Source organism: Catharus ustulatus, chromosome 29 (assembly GCF_009819885.2).
Source record: "Catharus ustulatus isolate bCatUst1 chromosome 29, bCatUst1.pri.v2, whole genome shotgun sequence".
Taxonomy (NCBI): Eukaryota; Metazoa; Chordata; class Aves; order Passeriformes; family Turdidae; genus Catharus; species Catharus ustulatus.
In genome coordinates this window covers 1,858,933-1,877,302 of record NC_046249.1, presented here as the reverse complement: position 1 = coordinate 1,877,302, position 18,370 = coordinate 1,858,933, and the positions used below count along the sequence as shown (strand labels likewise).

The following is an 18,370-nucleotide window of genomic DNA, read 5'->3' as shown; positions in this document are numbered from 1 at the left end:
AGGATTTGGGATTCCAGGATATGGGGAATAGATTTAAACTTTTGGAAAAGGGGATTTTGGGAAGGAATTCCTGCCTGGGAGGATTCAAGGCCAGGCTGGAGAAGGATCCAGAAAAATCCTGGAGCTGCTTCCAATCCCTAAAAGGCACTTTGGGATAAAGGATTTGGGATAAAGGATGGGAATTCCAGGATATGGGAAATGGATTAAACTGGAAAAGGGGAATTTGGGAAGGAATTCCTGGCTGGGCTGAATTCCCAGATTTGCTGTGGCTGCCCCTGGATCTCTGGAATGTCCCAGGAAAGTGGGAAAAGAGAAATTCCACAAAAACTTTGGAGCAGCTTCCAATCCCTAAAAGGATTTGGGATTGCAGGACACAGGGAATGGATTTAACTGGGAAAAGGAATTTTGGGCAGGGATTCCTGGCTGGGCTGAATTCCCAGATTTCCTGTGGCTGCTCCATCCCTGGAATGTTCCAGACCTGGCTCAGTTTGAGCTCTGAGCTCCCCCCCAGGATTTTGGATCCATTCCTGATCTCAGCTCCCGTTACCCCAAATGTCCAACCCCAATTTTCCCCAGCAGCCATTCCAGGGGTGTCACTGCTCTTCCTCCAGGGGTGTCACTGCTCTTCCTCCAGGGGTGTCACTGCTCTTCCTCCCCCTTCTCCTCCCTCTTCCTCCTCCTCCTCTCCAGGCTCCTGTGCAGTTTCCTGCTGAGCTGCAGCTCCTTCCTCCTGTGCAGCTGCTGCTGCAGCCGCTGCCGGCACTGCCGGTTCCTGCTGCGGATCTTGGCCAGCTCGGCCTTCCTGTGGGCCTCCAGCTCGGGGTCCTGGGGGGACAGGGACATGGGGACATGGGGACAGGGCATGGGGACAGGGACAGCGCCTCTGGGCCTCCAGCTCGGGGTCCTGGGGGGACAGGGACGGGGACATGGGGACAGGGGACAGGGACAGGGAATGGGGACAGGGACAGGGACATGGGGACAGGGACACACCCAGAACATGGGGACAGGGCATGGGGACAGGGCATGGGGACAGGGGACAGGGACATGGGGACAGGGACAGCGTCTCTGGGCCTCCAGCTCGGGGTCCTGGGGGGACAGGGACATGGGGACAGGGACGGGGACAGGGCATGGGGACACACTCAGGGCATGGGGACAGGGCATGAGGAGAGGGGACAGGGACATGGGGACACACCCAGAGTATGGGGACAGGGGCAGGGCATGGGGACAGGGAATGGGGACAGCACTGCTGGGGACAGGGCATGGGGACAGGGACACGGGGACAGGGACAGGGACATGGACTGCTGCGGACAAGGGACGGGAACAGGACACTGGGGACAGGGGATGGGGACGGGGACAGGGCATAGAGACAGGGGACAGGGACACACCCAGAGCACGGGGACAGGGACTGCTGGGGACAGGGAGGGGGAACAGGGACAGGGACAAGGGACAGGGCATGGGGACAGGGCATGAGGACACACCCAGGGCATGGGGACAGGGACAGGACATGGGGACAGGGCATGGGGACACACCCAGACCATGGGGACAGGGACTGCTGGGGACAGGGACATGGCACTGGGGACAGGGACAGGGACTGCTGGGGACAGGGACAGGGACTGCTGGGGACAGGGCACTGGGGACAGGGAGGGGGAATGGGGACAGGGACAGGGGACAGGGACTGCTGGGGACAGGAGACAGGAGACAGGGACCACTGGGGACAGGGACAGGGCACTAGGGACAGGGAAAGGGCATGGGGAGAGGGGACAGGGACAGGGCATTGGGGACACACCCAGGATATTGGGGACAGGACACTGGGGACAGGGCATAGGGACAAGGACAGGGGACAGGGTATGGGGACAGGGACTGCTAGGGACAGGGGACACACCCAGGGCATGGGGACAGGGACAAGGCACTCGGGACAAGGCACTGGGGACACACCTTTCCTTTTCCCCTTTTCCATTCCCCATTCCCATTCCCAGTTCCCCACTCCCCATTCCATTCCCATCCCAATTTCCCTTTCCCCAGCAGCTCCCCCAGCTGCTCTCTCTCTCTCTCCCTCTCTCTCTCTCTCTCTCTCTCTCACCTTCCCCTCCAGGATCATTTGTTTCCTTTTATTGATTTCCTTCTTCTCATCAAAGTCCATCCCCTCCAGCTCCTGCCAGGGGAAAACAGAGCAGGACTCAGAAAACCCCAAAAAAGAGAAAAAAAAAAACAGAAAAAAACCCCAAAACCGAGAAAAAACAGAAAAAAACCCACGAAAAATGGGGAAAAAATACAAAAAAAACCCCAAAAACGAGGAAAAAAACAGGAAAAAAAACCCCAAAAACAGGGAAAAAACCACAAAAAAACCCAAAAACGAGGAGAAAACAGAAAAAAATCCAAAATGATGAGGTAAGAAAAGGGCACTGACGATCTCACACTCCCTCCTGGTGACGTTCACTTGGGTCAGGATGTTCAGCACCTGCTGCTCCTCCACAGAGAACTCCTGCAGCTTCAGCTCTGAGCAAAAGCAGGGGAGAAATGGAAAATTCAGGGGGTGAAATGGAAAATTCAGGGGAGAAATGGAAAAATTCAGGGGAGAAATAAAAAATTCAGGGGGAGAAATGGAAATAACAGGGGGAGAAATGGAAAATTCAGGGGGAGAAATGGAAAATTCAGGGGGAGAAATGGAAATAACAGGGGAGAAATGGAAATAACAGGGGAGAAATGGAAATAACAGGGGAGAAATGCAAAATTCAGGGGGAGAAATAAAAAATTCAGGGGGGGAAATGGAAATAACAGGGGAGAGAAATGGAAAATTCAGGGAGAGAAATGGAAAATTCAGGGGGAGAAATGGAAAATTCAGGGAAGAAATGGAAATATCAGGGGAGAAATGGAAATATCAGGGGAGAAATGGAAAATTCAGGGGGAGAAATGGAAATTCAGGGGGAGAAATGGAAATTCAGGGGGAGAAATGGAAAATTCAGGGGGAGAAATGGAAATAACAGGGAAAGAAATGGAAATATCAGGGGGAGAAATGCAAAATTCAGGGAAGAAATGCAAATATCAGGGGAGAAATGGAAATATCAGGGGAGGGAGAAATGGGAAAATCAGGGGGAGAAATGCAAAATTCAGGGGGAGAAATGGAAAAATCAGGGGAGAAATGGAAAATTCAGGGGGAGAAATGGAAATATCAGGGGAGAAATGGAAAATTCAGGGGGAGAAATGGAAATATCAGGGGGAGAAATGGAAAATTCAGGGGGAGAAATTCAAATATCAGGGGAGGGAAATGTAAAATTCAGGGGGTGAAATGGAAATAACAGGGGTGAAATGCAAAAATCAGGGGGAGAAATTCAAATAACAGGGGGAGAAATAAAAAATTCAGGGGAGAAATAAAAAATTCAGGGGGAGAAATGTCCAAAAATCAGGGGGAAATGGGGAGGGAAAATCCAAAATCCAGGGGAGAAATAAAAAATTCACGGGGTGAAATGGAAATAACAGGGGGGGAAGTTCAAATATTGGGGAGAGAAAAATCCAAAATCAGGGAGAGAAATGGAAAGGGAAAATCCAAAAATCAGGGGAGAAGGGAGGGGGAAAAGAAAATGGGGAATGGAATGGGAAGGGGAAAAGGGGAAAAAAGGGGGAAAAAAAGGGGAAAAAAGGGGAAAAAAGGGGAAAAAAAGGGAAAAAAAAAGGGGAAAAAAAGGGGAAAAAAAGGGGAAAAAAAGGGGAAAAAAAGGGGAAAAAAAGGGGAAAAAAAGGGGAAAAAAAGGGGAAAAAAAAGGGGAAAAAAAGGGGAAAAAAAGGGGAAAAAAATGGGGAAAAAAAGGGGAAAATGGAAAAAACTGCTGGCCCAGCAGACACTCACTGATGTGCTCCTCGATGGCGTGCACCAGGTGGATGTCATACTGTGTCACCAGGGTGATGGCCCTGCCACTCCTGCCTGGGACAGGGACAGGGATTGGGGACAGGGGGGACACAGGGACAGCCCCAAACACCCACAGCACATTGCCACCCCTGCCTGCTGGCTGTCACCCCATGGTGTCACTGTCACCTCCATGGTGTCCTTGTCACCCACCATGGTGGCTGTCACCCCTCCCTGCTGGTGCTGTCCCCTTCCTGCTGGCTGTCACCCCCCCACGGTGGTCCTGTCCCCATGGTGTCCCTGTCCCCACAGTGTCCCTGTCCCCTCTCTGAAGTCCCTGTCCCCTCCCTGCTGGCTGTCACCCCCCAACAGTGTCCCTGTCCCCTCCCTGCTGTCCCCACAGTGTCCCTGTCCCCATGGTGTCCCTGTCCCCTCCCAGTGTCCCTGTCCCCTCCCAGTGTCCCTGTCCCCACAATGTCCCTGTCCCCCCTGCTGTCCCTGTCCCCTGCTGTCCCTGTCCCCTCTCCCAGTGTCCCTGTCCCCCCACAGTGTCCCTGTCCCCCCACAGTGTCCCTATCCCCACGGTGTCCCTGTCCCCTCTCTCTGTGTCCCTGTCCCCCCACAGTGTCCCTGTCCCCACGGTGTCCCTGTCCCCTGGTGTCCCTGTCCCCTCCCAGTGTCCCTGTCCCCTCTCCCTGGTGTCCCCTCCCAGTGTCCCTGTCCCCTGGTGTCCCTGTCCCCTCCCAGTGTCCCTGTCCCCTCTCCCTGGTGTCCCCTCCCAGTGTCCCTGTCCCCCCACAGTGTCCCTGTCCCCTCCCTGCTGTCCCTGTCCCCCCTGCTGTCCCTGTCCCCACAGTGTCCCTGTCCCCTCCCAGTGTCCCTGTCCCCATGGCGTCCCTGTCCCCCCACAGTGTCCCTGTCCCCTCCCCACAGTGTCCCTGTCCCCTCTCCCTGCTGTCCCCTCCCTGTGTCCCTGTCCCCTCCCTGGTGTCCCTGTCCCCTCCCTGCTGTCCCTGTCCCCTCCCAGTGTCCCTGTCCCCTCCCAGTGTCCCTGTCCCCTCCCTGCTGTCCGTCCCCATGGTGGCCCTGTCCCCACAGTGTCCCCGTCCCCTCTCCCTGGTGTCCCCCCCTGGTGTCCCTGTCCCCATGGTGTCCCTGTCCCCTCAGTGTCCCTGTCCCCCCCCCGGTGTCCCTGTCCCCTCTCACCAGCCCGCGCCGTCCGCCCCACGCGGTGGATGTAGATTTTGGGCAGCCCTGGGGTGTTGTGGTTGATGACAACCTGCACTGCTGGGATGTCCAAACCTCTGCAGTGCAGGGGAGAAAAAAAAAAATCACTCAGTTGTGGGGAAAAAAAAAGTTTAAATAATATAGAATATTAAAATGTTCTGTTAAATATAAAATTCTGAAATTACAGAACAGCCTGGGTGGGAGCTGAGCTCTGTTCAGTGCTGGGACAATTCCACAGGACAGGGATCCCAGCTCAGCCCTGCTTCCTCCAGAGGGACAAAACTTTATTGGGGGTTGGAGCACAAATCCCTTCCTCAGAGTCCAACAATTCCCAAAATCCTTCCTCAGAGTCCAACAATTCCCAAAATCCTTTCTCTGAGTTCAGCAATTCCCTGACTCAGTTCTCAGAGTTCAATTCCCAAACTCATTCACAGAGTTCAGCAATTCCCAAACCTGTTCCTGAAGGAGTCCAGCAATTCCCAAAATCCTTCCTCAGAGTCCAACAATTCCCTGACTCTGTTCTCAGAGTTCAATTCCCAAACTCATTCCTCAAGGACTTCAATAATTCCCAAACTCATTGACAGAATTCAACAGTTGCCAAACTCATTATCAGAGTTCAGCAATTCCCAAAATTCTCCCTCACAGTTCAATAATTCCAAACTCTTTTCCTTGTCAGGTTCAACAATTCCCAAACCCATTCAGAGTTCAAAAATTCCCAAACCCTTTCCTCACAGAGTTCAGCAATTCCCTCACTCATTCCTCAAAGACTTCAGCAATTCCCAAACCCATTCTCAGAGTTCAACAATTCCCAAAATCTTTTTTCCCAGAGTTCAACAATTCCCAAACTCCATTTTCTCTGAGTTCAGCAATTCCCAAACCCATTCCTGAAGGAGTTCAGCAATTCCCAAATTCCATTCCTCACAAAGTTCAGCAATTCCCAAACTCCTTCAGAGTTCAAAAATTCCCAAACTCCTTTCTCTCCGAGTTCAGCAATTCCCAAACCCATTCCTGAAGGAATTCAACAATTCCCAAACCCATTCTCCACAAAGTTCAGCAATTCCCAAACTCATTCTCAGAGTTCAACAATTCCAACTCTCTCAGGTTCAGCAATTCCCAAACTCATTCCTGAAGGAATTCAGTAATTCCCTGACTCATTCCTCAAGGACTTCAGCAATTCCCAAACTCCTTTCTCTCTGAGTTCAGCAATTCCCAAACTCACTCCCAGAGTTCAGCAATTTCCAAACCCATTCCTCACACAGTTCAACAATTCCCAAATTCATTCAGAGTTCAAAAATTCCCAAAATCCTTTCTCTCTGAGTTCAACAATTCCCAAACTCATTCTCAGGTTCAACAATTCCCTGACTTTGTTCTCAGAGTTCAACAATTCCCAAACTCCATCCTGAAGGAGTTTAACAATTCCCAAACTCCTTTCTCTCAGGTTCAACAATTCCCAACTCATTTTCAGAGTTCAACAATTCCCAAATTCCTTTCCTTCTCAGGTTCAGCAATTCCCAAACCCGTTCCTGAAGGAGTTCAACAATTCCCAAACTCATTCAGAGTTCAAAAATTCCCAAACTCCTTCCTCTCTGAGTTCAGCAATTCCCAAACCCATTCTCAGAGTTCAAGAATTCCCTGACTTTGTTCTCAGAGTTCAGCAATTCCCAAACTCATTCCTCACAAAGTTCAGCAATTCCCAAACTCCTTTCTCTCCGAGTTCAGCAATTCCCAAACCCATTCCTGAAGGAATTCAACAATTCCCTGACTCATTCCTCAAGGACTTCAACAATTCCCAAACTCCTTTCTCTCAGGTTCAACAATTCCCAACTCATTTTCAGAGTTCAGCAATTCCCAAACCCATTCCTGAAGGAGTTCAGCAATTCCCAAACCCTTCCTCTCCTGCTAAGCTCAGCCTAACTGAGCTCTGCCCAGCAGGCCCAGCTGTGAGCTCTGGTTTTACCTGGCAGCCACGTCAGTGGCGATGAGGATCCTGAAGATGCTGGACTTGAACTTGGCCAGAGCTGCAAATCTCTGTTTCTGGGAGGAGAAAATTCCAGTGAGGGGTGAGGGAAGCACCTGGAGAAATTCCAGATGTGGGAAACACCTGGAGAAAATTCCAGATGTGGGAAGAACTTGGAGACAATTCCAGGTGAGGGATGCACCTGGAGAAAATTCCAGGTGTGGGAAGCACCTGGAGCAACCCCTGGAGAAAATTCCAGGTGTGGGATGCACCTGGAGAAAATTCCAGGTGTGGAATGCATTTCACCCCTGGAGAAATTCCAGGTGAGGGAAGCACCTGGAGAAATTCCAGGAGAAAATTCCAGGTGAGGGAAGCACCTGAAGCAATCCCTGGAGAAAATTCCAGGTGTGGGATGCACCTGGAGAAAATTCCAGGAGAAATTCCAGGTGAGGGATGCACCTGGAGAAATTCCAGGTGTGGGATGCACGTGGAGCAACCCCTGGACAAATTCCAGGTGAGGGAAGCCCCTGGAGAAATTCCAGGACAAATTCCAGGTGAGGGATGCACCTGGAGAAATTCCAGGAGAAATTCCAGGTGTGGGAAGCACCTGGAGAAAATTCCAGGAGAAATTCCAGGTGTGGGAAGCCCCTGGAGAAAATTCCAGGACAAATTCCAGGTGTGGGAAGCCCCTGGAGAAAATTCCAGGACAAATTCCAGGTGTGGGAAGCCCCTGGAGAAAATTCCAGGAGAAATTCCAGGTGTGGGAAGCCCCTGGAGAAAATTCCAGGAGAAATTCCAGGTGTGGAAGCCCCTGGAGCAGCCCTGGAGCCCTCACCTGTTTCATCATGGAGTGCAGAGCCACGGAAGGGAATTTGAATTTCCTCAGCATCATGTTCAGCACCTGGCAGTCCCTGCAAGGGAGGGGAAAAAAAAACCAGGAAAATCCTCAGGATGGAGCAGGAGAGAGCTGGGACAGGCAGGGATGGGACAGGGAGATCCCAAAGGGGCTGGGAGAATTCCAGGGGTGGGAAAAATGGGACAGGGACAATTCCAGGGGTGGAAAACTGAGACAGGGACAATTCCAGGGGTAGGAAAACTGAGACAGGGACATTTCCAGGGTGGGAGAACTGTCCCAGGATGATCCAGCACAGTCTGGGACAATTCCAAGGATGGGAAAATTGGAATTCCCCTGTCCCAGGGTGATCCAACATGGCCAGGGACAATTCCAGGATGGGAAAAGCTGTCCCAGGGACAATTCCAGGGTGGGAAAAGCTGTCCCAGGGACAATTCCAGGGGTGGGAAAACTGGAATTTTCAGAGGCAGGGACTGTGCCACTGTCCCAGAATGATCCAGCACAGTCTGGGACAATTCCAAGGATGGGAAAACTGGGACAGGGACAATTCCAGGAGTGGGAAAACTGGAATAGGGACAATTCCAGGGTGGGAAAACTGGGACAGGGACAATTCCAGGGTGGGAAAACTGTCCCAGGGACAATTCCAGGGTGGGAAAATTGGGACAGGGACAAATCCAGGGTGGGAAAATTGGAATTTTCACAGGCAGGGACTGTGTCACTGTCCCAGGATGATCCAGCACAGTCTGGGACAATTCCAGGGTGGGAAAACTGAGACAGGGACAATTCCAGGAGTGGGAAAACTGGGACAGGGACAATTCCAGGGTGGGAAAACTGGGACAGGGACAATTCCAGGGTGGGAAAACTGTGCCAGGGACAATTCCAGGGTGGGAAAACTGTCCCAGGATGATCCAGCACAGTCTGGGACAATTCCAAGAGTGGGAAAACTGGGACAGGATGATCCAACATGGGCAGGGACAATTCCAAGGGTGAGAAAAATGGGACAGGCAGGGATTCTGTCACTGTCCCAGGATGATCCAGCACAGTCTGGGACAATTCCAGAGTGGGAAAACTGTCCCAGGGACAATTCCAGGGTGGGAAAACTGTCCCAGGGACAATTCCAGGGTGGGAAAACTGTCCCAGGGACAATTCCAGGGTGGGAAAACTGGGACAGGGACAATTCCAGGGTGGGAAAACTGGGACAGGGACAATTCCAGGGTGGGAAAACTGGGACAGGGACAATTCCAGGGGTGGGAAAACTATCCCAGGGACAATTCCAGGGTGGGAAAACTGTCCCAGGATGATCCAGCACAGTCTAGGACAATTCCAGGGTGGGAAAACTGTGCCAGGGACAATTCCAAGGTGGGAAAGCTGTCCCAGGGACAATTCCAGGGGTGGGAAAACTGGGACAGGGACAATTCCAGGGGGTGAAAAAACTGGAATTTTCACAGGCAGGGACTGTGTCACTGTCCCAGGATGATCCAAAATGGTCTGGGACAATTCCAGGGGTGGGAAAACTGGGACAGGGACAATTCCAGGGGTGGGAAAGCTGGGACAGGGACAATTCCAGGGGTGGGAAAAATTTGAATTTTCACAGGCAGGGACTGTGTCACTGTCCCAGAATGATCCAGCACAGTCTGGGACCATTCCAGGGGTGGGAAAACTGTCCCAGGGACAATTCCAGGGTGGGAAAACTGGGACAGGGACAATTCCAGGGTGGGAAAACTGGGACAGGGACAATTCCAGGGTGGGGAAACTGGGACAGGGACAATTCCAGGGGTGGGAAAAATTGGAATTTTCACAGGCAGGGACTGTGCCACTGTCCCAGAATGATCCAGCACAGTCTGGGACAATTCCAAGGATGGGAAAACTGGGACAGGGACAATTCCAGGAGTGGGAAAACTGGAATAGGGACAATTCCAGGGTGGGAAAACTGTCCCAGGGACAATTCCAGGGTGGGAAAATTGGGACAGGGACAAATCCAGGGTGGGAAAATTGGAATTTTCACAGGCAGGGACTGTGTCACTGTCCCAGGATGATCCAGCACAGTCTGGGACAATTCCAGGGTGGGAAAACTGAGACAGGGACAATTCCAGGAGTGGGAAAACTGTCCCAGGGACAATTCCAGGGTGGGAAAACTGTCCCAGGGACAATTCCAGGGTGGGAAAACTGGGACAGGGACAATTCCAGGGGTAGGAAAACTGAGACAGGGACAATTCCAGGGTGGGAAAACTGGGACAGGGACAATTCCAGGTGTAGGAAAACTGTCCCAGGGACAATTCCAGGGGTGGGAAAAACTGGAATTTTCACAGGCAGGGACTGTGCCACTGTCCCAGGATGATCCAGCAGAGTCTGGGACAAATCCAGGGGTGGGAAAACTGGGACAGGGACAATTCCAGGGTGGGAAAACTGGGACAGGGACAATTCCAGGGTGGGAAAAGCTGTGCCAGGGACAATTCCAGGTTGGGAAAACTGTCCCAGGGACAATTCCAGGGTGGGAGAACTGTCCCAGGATGATCCAGCACAGTTTGGGACAATTCCAGGAGTGGGAAAACTGTGCCAGGGACAATTCCAAGGATGGGAAAACTGGAATCCTCCTGTCCCAGGGTGATCCAACATGGCCAGGGACAATTCCAGGGGTGGGAAAACTGGGACAGGGACAATTCCAGGGCAGGAAAACTGTCCCAGGATGATCCAGCACAGTCTAGGACAATTCCAGGGTGGGAAAAGCTGTCCCAGGGACAATTCCAGGGTGGGAAAAGCTGTGCCAGGGACAATTGCAGGCTCACTTGCAGGTTTTGGTGAAGATGATGATGGCCCAGTCCTCGTGCTGCTCCTGGAAGCTCTGCACCAGGTGCACCAGGTAAGCGTCCTTGAGAGCCTCAGGCACCAGCAGGTACCTCTGCTCCAGCCCCTCCACTGTCCTCACCCTGCAGGGGAAGGGGAAATGGGAAATGGGAAAGGGAAGGGGAAATCTCCACTGTCCTCACCCTGCAGGGGAAGGGGAAAATGGGAAATTCCAGGGTTAGGGAAAGGGGAAATCACAGGGTTAGGGAAAGGGAAATCCCAGGGTTAGGAAGGGGAAATGGGAAATCCCAGGGTTAGGGATAGGGGAAATCTTAGGGAAAGGGAAGGGGAAATTCCAGGGTCAGGGAAAGGGAAAATGGGAAATCACAGGGAAAGGGAAATGGCAAATGGGAAATGCCAGGGTTAGGGAAGGGGAAATGGGAAAATGGAAATCCCAGGGTCAGGGAAGGGGAAATCCCAGGGTCAGGAAAAGGGGGAAATTCCAAGATTAGGGAAAGGGGAAATGAGAAATCCCAGGGTTATGGAAATGGGAAATCCCAGGGTTAGAGAAGGGGGAAATGGGAAATCCCAGGGTCAGGGAGGCTGGAAAAGCCCTCCAGGCTCATGGAGCCCATCCCACACCACGTCCCTGGACACCTCCTTCCTTCCTGGCCACCTTTTCCCATGAGGAAATTCCTGCTCTTGTCCCACCTGGACACTCTGGGGCTGTTCCCTCCTGTCCTGGTGTCCCCTGGGGCCCTCCTGGCTGTCCCCTGCCCTTGGGGACTTGTGGGCGTTGGGAATGTCCCCAGTGATGCTGCTTCTCTCCAGGCTGAGCCCCTCCCCAGCTCCCTCAGGAATTCTCCAGCTCCTTCCAGGAATTCTCCAGCCCCTTCCCAGCTCCCTCAGGAATTCTCCAGCCCTTTCCAGGAATTTTCCAGCCCTTACCCAGCTCCCTCAGAATTTTGTCAGCTCTTTCCAAACTCCCTCAGGAATTCTCCAGCCCTTTCCAAGAATTCTCCAGCTCTCTCAGGAATTCTCCAGCCCTTTCCAGGGCATTCTCCAGCCCTTTCCTAGATCCCTCAGGAATTCCCCAGCCCCTTCCCACCTCCCCCAGGAATTCTCCAGCCCCTCCCCAGCTCCCTCAGAATTTTCTCAGCTCTTTCCAAACTCCCTCAGGAATTCTTTATCCCTTTTCCAGGAATTTTCCAGCCCTTTCCCAGCTTCCCCAGGAATTCTTCAGTCCTTTCCCAGCCCCTTCCAGAAATTCTCCAGCTCCCTTCCCAGCCCCCTCAGGAATTCTCCAGCCCTTTCCCAGCTCCCTCAGAATTTTCTCAGCTCTTTCCAAACTCCCTCAGGAATTCTCCAGCCCTTTCCAGAAATTCTCCAGCCCTTTCCTAGATCCCTCAGGAATTCTCCAGCCCCTTCCAGGAATTCTCCAGCCCCTCCCTGCCCTTATCCCAACACCCCCAAACTCCCGGAGCTGCCGCCAGCACAGGAAAAAAAAAAAAATCCGGAAAAGGAATAAAAAGGCCAAGGCAGGAGGGGAGCTGTGGCACTCACGGGGACACAGCCTCCCAGAAGAAGGGTTTGTTGGCAGCCAGGGCCTGCAGCTGGCTCAGGGTGGCCGTGAGGGTGGCACTGAAGAGCAGGGTCTGGCGGCGCGCGGGCACGGCCCCCAGGATCAGCTCCAGGTCAGCGCTGAAATCCGCACAGCCCTGCTCCAGCAGGCGGTCAGCCTCGTCCAGCACCTGGGAGAGAGAGCCCTGAGCTCAGCCAGGACCTGGGAGAGAGCCCTGAGCTCAGCCAGCACCTGGGAGAGAGAGCCCTGAGCTCAGCCCTGAGCTGGGACAGAGCTCCTGAGCTCAGCCAGGACCTGGGACACAGCCCTGAGCTCAGCCAGGACCTGGGAGAGAGAGCCCTGAGCTGGGACAGAGCCCTGAGCTCAGCCAGGACCTGGGAGAGAGAGCCCTGAGCTCAGCCAGGACCTGGGACACAGCCCTGAGCTCAGCCAGGACCTGGGACACAGCCCTGAGCTCAGCCAGGACCTGGGAGAGAGCTCTGAGCTCAGCCAGGACCTGGGAGAGAGAGCTCTGAGCTCAGCCAGGACCTGGGAGAGAGAGCTCTGAGCTCAGCCAGGACCTGGGAGAGAGAGCTCTGAGCTCAGCCAGGACCTGGGACACAGCCCTGAGCTCAGCCAGGACCTGGGAGAGAGCTCTGAGCTCAGCCAGCACCTGGGAGAGAGAGCTCTGAGCTCAGCCAGGACCTGGGACACAGCCCTGAGCTCAGCCAGGACCTGGGAGAGAGAGCTCTGAGCTCAGCCAGGACCTGGGAGAGAGAGCTCTGAGCTCAGCCAGGACCTGGGACACAGCCCTGAGCTCAGCCAGGACCTGGGAGAGAGCTCTGAGCTCAGCCAGCACCTGGGAGAGAGCTCTGAGCTCAGCCAGGACCTGGGAGAGAGATCCTGAGCTCAGCCAGGACCTGGGAGAGAGAGCTCTGAGCTCAGCCAGGACCTGGGAGAGAGCTCCTGAGCTCAGCCAGGACCTGGGACACAGCCCTGAGCTCAGCCAGCACCTGGGACACAGCCCTGAGCTCAGCCAGGACCTGGGAGAGAGCTCCTGAGCTCAGCCAGGACCTGGGACACAGCCCTGAGCTGGGACACAGCCCCTGAGCTCAGCCAGGACCTGGGAGAAAGCCCTGAGCTCAGCCCTGAGCTGGGACAGAGCCCCTGAGCTCAGCCAGGACCTGGGAGAGAGCTCTGAGCTCAGCCAGGACCTGGGAGAGAGCTCTGAGCTCAGCCCTGAGCTGGGAGAGAGCTCTGAGCTCAGCCAGGACCTGGGAGAGCAGCTGGGGCACTGGGGGTGCAGCCAGGGATGGAGGGGACCCAGCTGGGGCACTGGGAAACCAGCAGGGTAACTGGGAATGTACCCAGGGATAGAGGGAAACCCAGCAGGGATGGAGGGAAAGCAGAAGGATCACTGGGAATGCATCCAGGGATGGAGGAGACAAATCAGGGATGGAGGAAACCCATCCAGGGAATGAGCAAAACCAGCAGGGATGGAGGGAAAGCAGCAGGATTCTCAGGAATCCATCCAGAAATGGAAAAAACCCAGCAGGATTCCCAGAAATCCTCCCAGGGATGGAGGAAACTCAGCAGGATTCCCAGGAATCCACCCAAGGAATGAGGAAATCCCACAGAATTCCCAAAAATCCATCCAAGGAATGAGGAAATCCTACAGAATTCCACCCAGGGATGGAGGAAACCCCCCAAAATTCCCAGGAATGCTCCCAGGGATGGAGGAAATTCCCCAAATTCCCCCCCAGATTCCCAGGAATGCTCCCAGGGATGGAGGAAATTCCCCCCAAAATTCCCAGGAGTGCCCCCAGGCTGTACCAGGAACTTGATCTTGCTGAGGCTGAAGGTGCTGGAGCTCCTCAGGTGGTCGGCGAGGCGCCCGGGGGTGGCGATGACAACGTGGGGCCTGCGGGCCAGCTCCAGGGCCTGGGCCACCATGTCTGCAAAAACAGCCAAGAATGTTCTGGAATGTTCTGGAATGGGGCTGGGAATGGGGCTGGGCCACCAGGGAACAGCCTGGAATGTTCTGGAACTGCCAGCTCCAGGGCCTGGGCCACCATGTCTGCAAAAACAGCCAAGAATGTTCTGGAACTGCCAGGGAATGGGGCTGGGCCACCGTGTCTGCAAAGAACAAACTGGGAATGTTCTGGAACTGTCAGCTCCAGGGCCTGGGCCACCATGTCTGCAGGGAACAAACTGGGAATGTTCTGGAATGAAATGGGAATGGGGTTGGGAATGAACTGGGCCACCATGTCTGCAGGGAACAAAACACTGGGAATGTTCTGGAACTGCCAGCTCCAGGGCCTGGGCCACCATGTCTGCAGGGAACAAACTGGGAATGTTCTGGAATGAAATGGGAATGGGGTTGGGAATGAACTGGGCCACCATGTCTGCAGGGAACAAAACACTGGGAATGTTCTGGAACTGCCAGCTCCAGGGCCTGGGCCACCATGTTTGCAGGGAACAAACTGGGAATGTTCTGGAACTGCCAGGGAATGGGGCTGGGCCACCATGTCTGCAGGGAACAAACTGGGAATGCTCTGGAATGAACTGGGAATGAACTGGGAATGAACTGGGAATGGGCTGGGCCACCAGGGAACAACCTGGAATGTTCTGGAATGAACTGGGAATGGGGCTGGGCCACCATGTCTGCAGGGAACAAACTGGGATGAACTGGGAATGGACTGGGAATGAACTGGGAATGGACTGGGAATGAACTGGGAATGGGGCTGGGCCACCATGTCTGCAGGGAACAGCCTGGAATGTTCTGGAATGTGGGATCTGGAGAGTCTCAAACTGGGCTGGGAATGTGGGATCTGGAGCAGGGAAGGGATGGAGAGCAGGGAAAGGCTCAGGGATTTGGGATGGGGAGCAAAGAAAAATTCAGGAAATTTGGAATGGAGATCAGGAAAAGTTCAGGAAATTTGGGATGGATTTCAAGGAAAGGTTCAGGGATTATCAGGAGGCTCTGGGGAGAGGCAGAATTTTGGGATTTTTAGGACTCACCCAGCTCTCCTACACCCCCATCCTGGGATTTTGGGATTTTGGGATTTTTTTAGGACTCACCCAAAGCTCCCACACCCCAGGCTGGGATTTTGGGCTGGGGTTTTGGGATTTTGGGGTTTTCAGGACTCACCCAGCCCTCCCACACCCCCAGGCTAGGATTTTGGGATTTTGAGCTGGGATTTTGGGATTTTGGGGTTTCAGGACTCACCCAGCCCTCCCACCACCACGCAGTCCTTCAGCCCCAGGGGTTTGCCCAGCACCCGGAACTGCTCGGCGATCTGAGACGCCAGCTCCCTGTAGGACACACAAAATGCAAAATTTTCAATAAATAACTTTAAAATCTTCAATAAATAACTGCAAAATTTTCAATAAATAACTGTAAAATCTTCAATAAATAACTGCAAAATCTCAAATAAACAACTGCAAACTTTCCAATAAACAACTGCAAACTTTTCAATAAATAAAATGCAAAATTTTCAATAAATAACTGTAAACTTTTCAGTAAATAGCTGTAAACTTTTCAATAAACAGCTGCAACATTTTCAATAAATAACTGTAAACTTTTCAATAAATAACTACAAAATCTTCAATAAATAAAATGCAAAATTTTCAATGAACAACTGTAAACTTTTCAATAAACAACTGCAAACTTTTCAATAAACACCTGCAAACTTTTCAATAAACAACTGCAAACTTTTCAATAAACAACTGCAAAATCTTCAATAAATAACTGCAGAATTTCCAATAAATAACTGCAAACTTTCCAATAAATAACTGCAAACTTTCCAATAAATAACTGCAAGTTTTTCAATAAACAACTGCAAACTTTTCAATAAATAAACCACAAACTTTTCAATAAACAAACCATAAACACTTCAATAAATAAAATGCAAACTTTTCAATAACTAACTGCAAGATCTTCAACAAATAAAATGCAAACTTTTCAATAAACAACTGCAAATTTTTCAATAAATAAACCATAAACTTTTCAATAAATAAAACGAAAATTTTTCAACAAATAAACCATAAACTTTTCAATAAACAACTGCAAACTTTCCAATAAATATCTGCAGCCCCTCGGGCTCTGGCTCTGCCCAAGCTGCACCAATCCCAGGCCTCACAATCAATAAATTTTGTCCTTTAGCCCAGCCCTGGTACCTGGTGGGGGTGAGCACGAGGCAGAAGATGCCGAAGGGATCCTCGGAGAGCACCTGCAGCACCGGCAGCACGAACGCCGCGGTCTTACCGGAGCCGGTGTGGGCACAGCCCAGGCAGTCCTGGCCTGGGGAGAGGGAAATGGGATTGGGATTGGGAAATGGATTGGGAATGGGGACTGGGAATGGGAAATGGGATTGGGAAATGGGATTGGGAAATGGGGATTGGGATTGGGAATGGGAAATGGGATTGGGAAATGGGAATGGGAAATGGGAATGGGAAATGGGATTGGGAAATGGGAAATGGGATTGGGAAATGGGGACTGGGAATGGCACAGCCCAGGCAGTCCTGGCCTGGGGAGAGAGAGTGGGGGGGATTGGGAAATGGGATTGGGAATGGGAAATGGAGAATGGGATTGGGAATGGGAAATGGGATTGGGAATGTGGATTGGGAATGGGGATGGCACAGCCCAGGCAGTCCCGGCCTGGGGAGAGAGACTGGGATTGGGGATTGGGAAATGGAGAATGGAGAATGGGATTGGGAATGGGAAATGGGACTGGGGACGGCACAGCCCAGGCAGTCCCGGCCTGGGGAGAGGGAAATGGGATTGGGAAATGAGAATAGGATTGGGAATAGGAAATGGGAATGGGATTGGGAATGGGGATGGGAATGGGATTGGGAATGGGGCTTGGGAATGGAGAATGGGATTGAGAATGGGAAATGGGAATGGGATTGGGAAATGGGGATTGGGAATGGCACAGCCCAGGTAGTCCCGGCCTGGGGAGAGAGAGAGGGGGATTGGGAAATGAGAAACGGGATTGGGAATAGGAAATGGGAATGGGATTGGGAATGGGGAATGGAGAATGGGAATGGGATTGGGAATGGGGATGGCACAGCCCAGGCAGTCCCGGCCTGGGGAGAGGGAATGGGAATAGGAAATGGGAATGGGGAATGGGATTGGGAATGGAAATAGGGATGGGGAATGGGGATTGGGATATGGAGAATGGGATTGGGAATGGGGATTGGGAAATGAGAAATGGGATTGGGAATGGAAATGGCACAGCCCAGGCAGTCCCAGCCTGGGGAGGGATTGGGAATGGAGAATGAGAAATGGGACTGGGAAATGAGAATGGGATTGGGAATGGGGATGGCACAGCCCAGGCAGTCCCGGCCTGGGGAGAGGGATTGGGAAATGAGAAATGGGATTGGGAATAGGAAATGGGAATGGGATTGGGAATGGGGACTGGGAATGAGGATTGGGAATGGCACAGCCCAGGCAGTCCCGGTCTGGGGGGAGGGAATGGGAAATGGGATTGGGAATGGGATTGGGAATGGGGACTGGGGAATGGAGATTGGGATATGGAGAATGGGACTGGGAATGGGGATTGGGAAATGGGGATGGCACAGCCCAGGCAGTCCCAGCCTGGGGGAAGGAAAGGGAATAGGAAATAGAGATGGGGAATCGGATTGCGAATGGGGAATGGGATTGGGAAATGGAGAATGGCACAGCCCAGGCAGTCCCGGCCTGGGGAGAGGGAAAGGGATTGGGAATGGGGAATGGGAATGGTACAGCCCAGGCAGTTCCGGCCTGGGGCAGAGGGAAAGGGATTGGCACTGGGGATGGAACCGGGGATGTAAGGGGCCGTTCCGGGAACGGAACCGGGCGCATACGCAGCCCCTCCCGGGTGCGGCAGTGCCCCGCGATGCTCACCCTGCAGTATGGCCGGGATGCAGGCCGCCTGCACGGGCGTGGGCCGCACCAGCCCCACCTGCCGCGCCTGCTCCGCCAGCCACGGCGCCAGCCCGAGCGCCCGGAACTCCGCCATGCCCGCCGCTCCGCGTGCGCACCGCGCGCCCTGATTGCGTCAGAGCCACGCGCTCCGCTGATTGGCTGGCTCGCTCTAGCCCCGCCCACACGCCGCACCACGCGTCGCTTTGATGACGTCACCACCTCCTCGCGTTGCTATTGGC

The 18,370-nt window shown here is 53.2% G+C and overlaps 1 protein-coding gene across 1 annotated transcript; it reads right to left on the bottom strand.

Annotated features, from left to right (window-relative positions):
* Positions 1-432: 432 nt before the first annotated feature.
* DDX49 (DEAD-box helicase 49) lies at positions 433-18,225 on the bottom strand. The gene is made up of 13 exons (XM_033082142.1): positions 18,111-18,225; positions 16,403-16,526; positions 15,453-15,538; positions 14,057-14,178; positions 12,226-12,413; positions 10,665-10,805; positions 7,861-7,936; positions 7,026-7,102; positions 5,048-5,145; positions 3,845-3,919; positions 2,408-2,496; positions 2,081-2,152; positions 433-825 (listed from the first exon to the last, which is right to left on the bottom strand). The coding sequence occupies exons 1-13, from the start codon at positions 18,223-18,225 to the stop codon at positions 640-642; spliced, it is 1,449 nt and encodes a 482-aa protein (XP_032938033.1). The 3' UTR covers positions 433-639.
* Between the last annotated feature and the right edge of the window lie 145 nt (positions 18,226-18,370).

Coding starts and splice junctions, on each gene's coding strand:
- DDX49 (XM_033082142.1), bottom strand. CDS start 18,225: ATGGCGGAGTTCCGGGCGCTCGGGCTGGCGCCGTGGCTGGCGGAGCAG. Junction 7,103..7,860: donor TGCACTCCATGATGAAACAG/GTGAGGGCTCCA, acceptor TTCTCCTCCCAG/AAACAGAGATTTGCAGCTCT. Junction 826..2,080: donor AAATGATCCTGGAGGGGAAG/GTGAGAGAGAGA, acceptor CTGTCCCCCCAG/GACCCCGAGCTGGAGGCCCA.